The sequence below is a fragment of the Bos taurus genome, chromosome 15 (genome assembly GCF_002263795.3).
Source record: "Bos taurus isolate L1 Dominette 01449 registration number 42190680 breed Hereford chromosome 15, ARS-UCD2.0, whole genome shotgun sequence".
In the NCBI taxonomy this organism is placed as follows: Eukaryota; Metazoa; Chordata; class Mammalia; order Artiodactyla; family Bovidae; genus Bos; species Bos taurus.
Genome location: NC_037342.1, coordinates 27,771,478 through 27,781,044, shown reverse-complemented (window position 1 = coordinate 27,781,044; position 9,567 = coordinate 27,771,478). Strand labels below are relative to the sequence as shown.

Below are 9,567 nucleotides of genomic sequence, written 5' to 3'. Positions count from 1 at the left end.
CATAATCCTGTGGGGGAGGATCTCTGTTTCAAAGGTAAGTTGCCTGGGGTTGAATCCTAATTCTGGGACACACTTTCTATCTCTATGACTGTGGTCAACTCCCTTAATCCTTCTGTGCCTCATTTTCCTTATCTGCATAATGGGGATAATAATATATCCTGTCTCACAGGGTTGTTGAGGATTAAGTTCATTTAAGTAAAACTGCTCAGCATAGTGCCTGGCAAATTGTTGTTGTTGACTGTGAGTGGACTTTCCAAATGGCGCTAGTTGGTAAAGAATCTGCCTGCCAATGCAAGAGACATAAAAGATGTGGGTTTGATTTTTGGGTTGGGAAGAACCCCTGGAGGAGGGAATGGCAACTTGTTCCAGTATTCTTCCGTGGAAAATTCCACGGACAGAGGAGCCTGGTGGGCTATAGTTTGTGGGGTCGTAAAGAGTTGGACTCTGCTGAGCAACTGAACCACACACTGACTCTGAGTTCCTCCTCAGACTTAACTCAGTCTTGGTATTCAATAAATAATTATTAAATGCGTACATTTAAACAGTTCCTTTTTCCCTGATGATCTTCGTTGATCAATCCCCTCCCTAATTTTCTATATTCTTCTCACCAAAGACTCTTCAGGGAAATCTCCAGCAAGTCTTTGTCCAAGTGTCAATAGGGCACAGTTACTGGCCTCTGTCCATACAGGCAAAGGGGGTAAATCACTTAACACACAGTCTGGCCGTTATTAGAGACAAGAGTTATCTGCCTCTTTTCCTGGGGAGTTAGACCAATGCTCCATTTTCTAGTTTCTCCCCAGAGGCTTCTTTGTTTTTGACACCCTCCAGGGAGCAGCAAAAGTTGCTGTGCTTGATGTTCAAACCATCTCTACAAGTAAAGGAAAAGCTGTTAAGCTAATGGTTTCAGTGCTGCTCCTGCAGCCCTCAGAGCAAAAGATTTTTTTCCCCCTTGCTTTATTTCTCGTAAGTTTCCTGTTGAGACCCTCCTCCTCTTCCTTTCCTTAGAGAAGATGGTAAAACTAGGACCCTTGGGCCCGGCACCAAAGTTAATGCACAGTTCCTGTTATAGGCAGGTGACTAGGGTCAAAGTGGTAAAAGAGGCTGGCTGCACACCATCATTTATCTGGGACTGAATGAGCTCAACCAGTGAAAGGGCTTAACCAGTGCCAGAAGCTGAGGACCACTTCATCCTTATCCTCATTTGCTAGTAAAGAAGCCAATTAATGTTAATTGTGTTGGCAATTTGGAACAGCCACCAGGGGATTGATTCAAGGCAATTGTGGAATGACCTCCCTGTCCTGTCCTAGTCCAAGCGATTACTCACAGTCAGTTGAGGAATCAGAGAGCTAATAAATACCTTTTGGTCAGAGAGAGTAAATAGGTGCTCTGCTTCTCACACATGCACAGTGCACTGGGTGTCAGTCTTTAGTATTGTACATGTAGTGACCTGACAACACAGTTCTGCCATTGAGAGAGACATAGATATAGAGGAATCAGGATTGGAAAGTGCAATACGTTTCAACATTGGCCTCTTCATGGCCTTCCCTCCTCCCCACTTGCCACCCCAGTATGTCTGCAAGCTCAGTTGTGTCCGACTTTTTGTGATCCTTTGGATATAGCCCACCAAGCTCCTCTGTCCACAGGATTTCCCAGGCAAGAATACTGAAATAGGTTGCCATTTCCTTCTCCAGGGGATCTTCCCTACCCAGGGATCAAACCGCATCTCCCGTCTCCTGCATTGCAGGCAGATTCTTTACCCCTGAGCCACTGGGGAGCCCTTGCCTGCCCAGAACATCTTGTTATTGATAGCCAAGTAGCCTACCTCTCCCCAGCCTTACCTGAAGCTGTTAAAGCCAATCTGCTTAATAGAGGGAGGAGAGAAAGGAGGGGGGAAACCTGGGAGCTGGAGGGTGCAGAAGAGCAGATAACAGAGAAGAGAAAAGGGATATGAGATTTATTGTTGGAATTTGATTTGATCACCTTTAATGTCCTTGGAGAGTCGCTGGTAGGGGTGGAATTTTTATTTTATTATTTACTTATTTATTTTGCCCAACAGACCGATCGTCCTGAACCATGAGGTGACTCACTGGACAATGTGCACATTGCTTCACCAGGCTTTTACAAGTGACAGAAATAGGATGCAGGCACTTTGACAATCACCTAGCTATAGAATTGTTCAGAGAAGGGGTGGGAGGAAGGAAAATGACGTCCCTGCTCTGGCCCTCACCCACCCAATGACTGAAATGCGTGTTTGGGCTGCTTTCTCCGCCCTTGAACACGCAAGTCTTACTTTCCCTATTCTTCTACATTCGGTGACAATTAGATTGGTTGTACCAGGTGGTAAGAGGAAGGAATTTTACTGAAGAATTCCCCTGCCTCGCTACCGACTTGGTTACAGTTGCTTCAGTAATGTAGTTGTTCCTGCCTTTGGGGCCTCAAGGGCTAAAGTGGGACAGTGCTAATATTTTTGATGATGAGGAAATACTTTGCTTTAAAGGAGGCTGGGTGATTGCCGAACTGGGACAGAGGTCACAGTAGGAGGTGACATTAGCAGTTCCTGGGAGGATCGAGGGCAGGTTTTGGGTCAGGCACAAGCACCCCCCGACTTGGGCAATGTTGCGATGGCTTGGAACTGGCTGGCACACTTGCGGTACCCACTGTCTCCTCCCCGGAGGGGGGCACCCGGGAGCCGGCGCCGGAGGAACCGGGCCCACGCGGGAAGGTCGAGCTAGCCGGTGAGGTCATGGTTGCCATGGCTCCGGGCAGTGACGCGCGTCGGCACGTGACGACAGGTTGCCATGGCTCCCGGCCCCGGCGGCGCGGGCGCTCCGCCTCCTGGAGTGACGTCCGCCGCCCCCCCACCTCTTTTCCCGCCCCCCCCGCCCCCCCTCCCCCCCCCCCCCCCCCCCCCCCCACCGCCGGCTCCCCGCGGCCCCGGAGGTTTCACTGCACAACAAGATGGCGGCGGCGGCGGCGAGCGGAGCTGGCGGGGCTGCCGGGGCCGGAGCGGGGGGAGCCGGGCCGGCCGGCCGCCTGCTGCCTCCGCCCGCCCCGGGACCCCCGGCCGCCCCCGCTGCTGTCCCCCCGGCGGCTGGCCCGCCGCGTCCCCCAGCCCCGGCCTCCCGCGGGCCGGTGCCTGCCCGCATCGGCTACTACGAGATCGACCGCACCATCGGCAAGGGCAACTTCGCGGTGGTCAAGCGGGCCACGCACCTCGTCACTAAGGCCAAGGTAGTGGCGCGGCGGGACCCGGCGGCGGCGGGGCTGCGCGGCCCGGGACCGTCCGAGTGTGGCGGGGGAAGGGGAGCCCCGCGACACCGAGGTGGAGGGGTCGGCGCCGCGAGCGGGGCTCGGGAGTGCGTTGGGAACAGGGAAGCGGGTAGGGGGTTATCGGGCAAGAGTGAGGAGAGAGAGAGCAGGAGGCGGGGGGCACCGTGGGGCCCGGGAGAGGGTAACTGCACAGCAGAGGGGGCGCAAAGCGGCCACTGAGCGCCGGGACCTGGGGAACTAGAGAGCCGGGGATGGGCAGGGGGCTCCCCGGGCTGTGCGGAGGGTCGTAGCAGGGGTGATGAGAAAGACGTTTGGAACTCTCCCGGAGCCAGGAGACAGTAAGCTAAGAAGCCTCTGAAACCAGAAATTAGGAAATCCTGCGGGAATGAGGGCAGGGGAATAGGAAATATGGACCAGGAGGATGGGGGAAAACAAGGGTGAAACTGACACGGGTGGGCTTTTGAGGGGAAGAAGGATGGCTGGGGTCTTGAGTGGGGGTACAAGGTACTGGAAGGTTTGAGGGACCTGGTACCTTATGACAGCGGCACCAGGCAGCATTTGGTCGCCCAAGACTGCTAGATGGTGGGAATGAGAGACAGGACAGAGAACATTATTGGAGCCGGCGATGAAAAAAATGGGGAAATAAGGAGGAAAAAAATTACTTTGCTTTTCCACAGGAAAGGGGTCAGGGAACAGAGACCCAGGGGTACCCCTGCTTTGTAGTGGCCCTAGGTAATCAGGGGTTAAACAATTCGGGAGAGCTGGATTGCTGGTTATATTTAGTTGTCGGAGGGTCCAGAACCATACAGTTTACAGAACCTAGGGTGGGCTGTCAGTGGTGGTGGCAGGGGGGCGCCTGGAGACTGGGGAGGTGTGTGAAGAATCCGGACACTCATTGGGCCCTTTGGTTCCCAAGGGATTTGTGGAGCAGTGGTGGTGAAATTGGCAAGGTCAATTAGGAAGCCATATCGTACACGTTTAAAATTTTACCTACAAAATTCGTTTTTGGAGGAAATATGGTTAGTTCTTTCCTGTGGCCTTCTTCATTGGGAGTCTTGGCAGTGAAGACACCAGGAGGAACTGCTTGGTTTTGATAGGACTCCCAAAACCCATTTATACTTCAGATTTCTTTCTTTGCTCCATCTCTCACTTGAATGAACACTTTCGGTGAAGTCATTCATTATATTTAAAACTGCAATTTGTGTTTCCCTCAGCTCGATGAAGAACCCTTACAGCTGCTGCTGCTTCCTACCAAAGCCACATCAATTCCCCTCACCTCCTCAGCCCAGTCTTTGGTCCTTGTTTTCGCTTGTATGGCAGTCTGTTGTTTTCAGAAGGCAGTGACTTATCTCTGCCTTCTCTCCCTCTTACTTATGACCTGAAGTTCCTTTTTCCCTCCTTTCTGTCAGACTCTAAAGGGCCCTTTTTACCAGGGTTGTGGGGTGGGTGGGTGGCTGTGGAAAATTGATTGGTCAGTTTCACTTCCTTTTGGGGGGGGCCCCCTTCAGCCTTTTTTTTTTTCAGTTTTTATCAGAAGGCCTCAAGTCTGCAGGTCTGAGCTGAATGAGATACCAGAGTCCAAGGTTTCCTGATGCTACCCTCAGACCCTGACACGGAGTAGACTTAACCAAGACTCTGGTGCATCCCTGCCCCTCTGAATGTTTCCTATTGCATTTACAGTTAGCCAAGACAAATCTATATTTACAAACAACTCTAATTGTTCCAGCCTTGTTCCTTGTTTTGGTATTTCCTTTTCCACACCCTCCCCCTCCCACCTAAGTAATCACTTGGGCTTCTGTGATTATTTTGCTCTGACCTCTGGGGGATGGACTCTATGAACTTAATTGGCTGCCTGGTTTATGGTATCTATGATTTAAAGAATTCTGTATCGCCCAGCCCTTGGATACACCAAAATAATGATTAAAAAAATCTGGGACAGAGGGTTCAATGTTTTTGTAAATGTAATTGCAAACAGTTGATTCTTGGCTTTATACATAATGGAGACATTTCTATCTTCAGTAGTCAGCAAAGCCAGTGGCTAATTATGGCTGGTCTGCCCGCTTTCTAATTTTCCAGTGTGTGTGTGTGTCTAAGTTTTTCTCTAAGTTGTTGGTATCCTTTAGGACTGCAGCATTTTAAACATCAGCTTGTTTATAAACCGGCGTCACTGTTTATGTTGGGTTTTATCTTTGATCATTTGTGGTCGGCAGTTATGCAATTCCTATGTATGGAAATATTCAAAATCTTGAATGAGGCTGAAATGGCTTGGACAATGAGTTGCATGTGTGACGGGACCACACCAGCACTCATTTGTGTTTCTGTAGCAGTGTGCAATTTCCTAGTTACAGGCACCCTCTCTCTCGCTTCTTAAATTACTCTGCCGACACGCGTGAAGCTTAATTCACAAGGAGTTGTCATGTGCTCTGGGTAAATGATGAACATATTTTGGCCTGCTTCTTGCTTATCTGAATCCACTTTGGAAAGGTTTCTCAGATGCTTGCAGCTCAGATGTGTCTAACAACTGTTGACGTACGGTATGATGGCCTATTAAGGCCAGGGTTTGGTTATATAATGGCGAGGAAGGTGCCTGGGTATTGGCAGTTGCAGAAGCTGCTGTTCAGTTACTCAGGTAGAGAGATTTTTCTCCTGTGCACTGCAGCGTTTATCTTACTTCTGTAGTCAGGTAACTTGGAACCAAAGAGAATCACCTATTTTCACCTATTTTTTTTCCTCTTCTGTTTTCAGGATGTATCTTTTTGTTCATTTGTTTGTCTTTTAGAGGTATGTGATTTTTTTTTTTCTTTCTGCTCCCTGTCAGCCACTGAATGGTCTGGGTTTTTCCTATAACCATATATAACCATCAGACTCAGGTAATTCAGATGATATTTGTGGTGTTTGAAAGAGGTTAGGTAGTAGGTGTTTTCTGAACATTAGAGAGATATTTATGGTCATCTTTTCTCACACACACTACCTATTCCACAGACTAAGAGGCTAAAGTAAACTTTATTTATTGACCAAGCTACCATGCTCCGTCCAACAGTAAGTGGTAAAGCTGGCCCTTTCCCAAATTCTGTTAACTCTCCAACCTCCTAGATCAGGACCCTGGGATGAATAAAACAAGTAGAGAACGGGAAGTATTTTCCTGTTCTGTTGTTGGTGACTTTTGCAGCACGGCATTCATGAGCTCAGACTTAATATTGGCAGCACTGCAGTGCTTACAGCGCCACTGCAGAGCAGTTACCAGGAGAGAATGTGCGTCTGTGACATACTTTGGTCAGCAGCTCACCCTGGCTGTCTTTGTCCCACCTTCTTTGAGTTCCCTTTTGTGGAGGAGCCTTGGTTTGAGATTCTCTGGTCCTCTTCTTTTGGTAGGACACTATGAAGTATTTAGAAGATTGAAAAAAAAAAGATTTTCTATTGTCAGTTGTTTATAGTGGGTTGCCTGTGCCTAATTATACCTTCACTGGGTGAATGAATGGGAACAGAGAGTAGGTATATTTTGTATGCATTAAAAAGAAAGTATCCATGACTATAAAAGCCATTGGTCAAATACTTTAAAAATGTATTTCAATAAATGTACATCACTTGCGTGTTTATTGGTTCGTGGGAAGAGCTTGAGCTTTGGATGGGACTGACTGGGTTTGGCTCTTCTGCTACTTACAGGTAATTTAACCTGTCTGTGCTTGGATTTCTTCATGTATAAAGTGAGATGACAATAGTATCAATACTTTGCTCACAAATTAGGGTGTTCTGAAGATAAAATAATATATGTGAAACTTTGAGAACAAATGTGCCTGGCACCTAGTAGGCATATGGTAAATGTTATCACCATCTTCTTCATCTTCATCCTCAGATACTGTTGGAACAAAGATGAGTAAGACATGGTTCCCCTTGTTTGCTTTTCACCCCCTTTGGAACAGTTTTGTAGGTAGATGTTATCCTGATGATGTGATTTCAGGGTAAAAAAATAGTTTGCTATTATTTCAGGTGCCTCTTTGAGAGAGTAGATTTAATTCCTGTGGACTTTGGGCTAATTTCATGAAATTGACATTTAAAAACATAATTTCCCATTAAATTTTTCAGACACTTAGGAGACTTGTCTAATGAAAACTGTGACTAATACTGGCTTTTATTTGGTTTGCCTTGAATACTCAGGGTGTTTGTATAGCTACACTTTGTCACATTGGTGATAGAGCAGAGTTTGCAGTGTTTTTTCCAGAGAACTCCTTAAATTTCATGGAGAGTATGAAGAAATATTCCTACAAGCCTAAGGACACATTTGCACTTGGGTGCAGGGTGTGCTACTTAGAAGGCCAAGGTCAGGATTCTTAACTTTAGATATTACGCAGAGGAAACATTTTGCCCCATGACCCCATTCCAAATACTGATCAGCCAGGACGCATTTGTGTGCCATGTGGTTTAGCGCACTCATTTCCATGAGAAGAGCAGCTCAAAGCGGGCTAATAGTATTGTTTTTACTCTAAGGATGATGCTTGTGCTCGTCAGCAGGCTGAAAACAAGATTCATTAGTAAATAGAAAAGAGAATTATGTCAAAAAGAAATTGAAATTAAAGATGAATATTAGTTACGTTGGAGGAGAATAGTTCCATCTCTGGATAATCTAGAAATGACTGTTGAAAGATGACTAACTTCATTTTGATAGAGATGTGTTGAAACTTTGTGAAGAGCTAAGAATGATTTGGACTAGTTTCTCCAGAGTCAAAATACCAGCATTCCACTTTTCAGCATCAAAGCTGTTTAACATTTTGACTTTGGTGCCAGCTCCCTAGAAAGTCAGAGATCTGGCTCAAGCCAGAGGTGCCCAGACTAGTTATTTCTGTGCCAGAAGTGCTGTTTTCATTTTCCAGGCATCAGTCTGGCTAATGTTTTCTAGTTCGTGGCATAAAAGAGAACAAAATGGATGCTCTGGAAAGAAAAAGATATGCGTTCTTTCTACCAGTGTCTCTGTAAGTCTAAAAAACACCTAAAACCTCTCTGCATAGTAATGGAACTTTTCTGTTATCCATTCATTCATTCAGCAAGTATTTACTGAATGCAAATTTTGTGCCAGGGTTCTGCTCTGGCTCTTGAATACCCCATGAATGAGAGAGAAAAAAAGCTATTGCCTTCTTGGAACTTATTTTCTTATGGGAGGAGACAGATGAGAAGCATGTAAACAAATAACTTTATATAGTGACAAATACTATGAAAAAAATAAATGGGCTAGAGAGTGTCTGGGGCAGGGTGCTGCTTCACATCCAGTGTCAGGGAGGGCCTTTCCAGGGTGGTGATATTTGAGCTGATCACCTGAATAATGAGAAAGAGCCAGTTTGGGAAGATTAGGAAGAAGGAATGGCACGTGCAGAGGCCTTTGGGTAGAAATGAACTTGGTTTGTCTAAAGATTAGACCCAAGGTCAGGATGCCTAAGAGCTTAACCAGTGAGAGAAGGGATGGTAAGGAATTGAGATCAGGAGGTTAGATAGGGGCCAGATCATACGGGTCTTACAGGCCATTTTATGGAATTGGTATGAAATAAGGGATTGACCTCAGGGGATATCAAGGCAGAGCACTGACGTTATCTGACTTATGTCTTTAAAAAGTCATTTTGGGTATTTATGGCTTAGGGTAAAAAAGCTTCTTCTGATTCATTTCTTCAGATAGGGGAGGTGTTAAATTTTAACAACTTCTGTTCTTTCACACTATAAGAGAATGGCATACATTTTACATACAAAGTAAACGTGATCAGCCAACAAATAGTTGTCTATTTGGGGAGCACTAAAAAAAGATCTTGCTGCTGCTAAGTCGCTTCAGTCGTGTCCGACTCTGTGCGACCCCATAGACGGCAGCCCACCAGGCTCCCTCGTCCCTGGGATTCTCCAGGCAAGAACACTGGAGTGGGTTGCCATTTCCCTCTCCTCTTTTTTTCAGAGTCTGGAAAGATGAACTTAAAATCTCAGACTTTGCTCAGCCAGTAAAGAATCCACCTGCCATGCAGGAGACACAGGAGATGTGGGTTCAGTCTCTGGTCAGGGAGCTAGGATCCTACATACCTCACAACCAATAAACATAGAAACAGTATTGTAACAAATTCAGTAAAGACTTAAAAAATGCTGAAGAAGTAAAAAGAGAGAAATAAGCACAGAAAAAGCAATGACCATAAACACAGTCTGCCTTATATAGTTTTCTTTTGCCACTATATCTAGCTCACACCCAGGGAATATGAGTAATTATACTTTTGCTGTGTTGGGTTGGTCTGGTCTGTCTTTGAAGGTACCTTTCTCAGATGGACTCTCTAT

At 46.4% G+C, this 9,567-nt stretch overlaps 1 protein-coding gene across 4 annotated transcripts in view; it reads left to right on the top strand.

Annotated features, from left to right (window-relative positions):
• Positions 1–2,936: 2,936 nt before the first annotated feature.
• The window catches only part of SIK3 (SIK family kinase 3), a 266,327-nt gene continuing 259,696 nt past the window's right edge, over positions 2,937–9,567 (top strand). For all 4 annotated transcript variants that reach the window (XM_010812395.3, XM_010812393.4, XM_010812394.3 and 1 more), the window contains exon 1: positions 2,937–3,231. In XM_010812395.3, the coding sequence (XP_010810697.1) occupies positions 2,959–3,231 (273 nt within the window). In that variant the 5' untranslated portion in view covers positions 2,937–2,958. The remainder of the gene's footprint in view (positions 3,232–9,567) is intronic.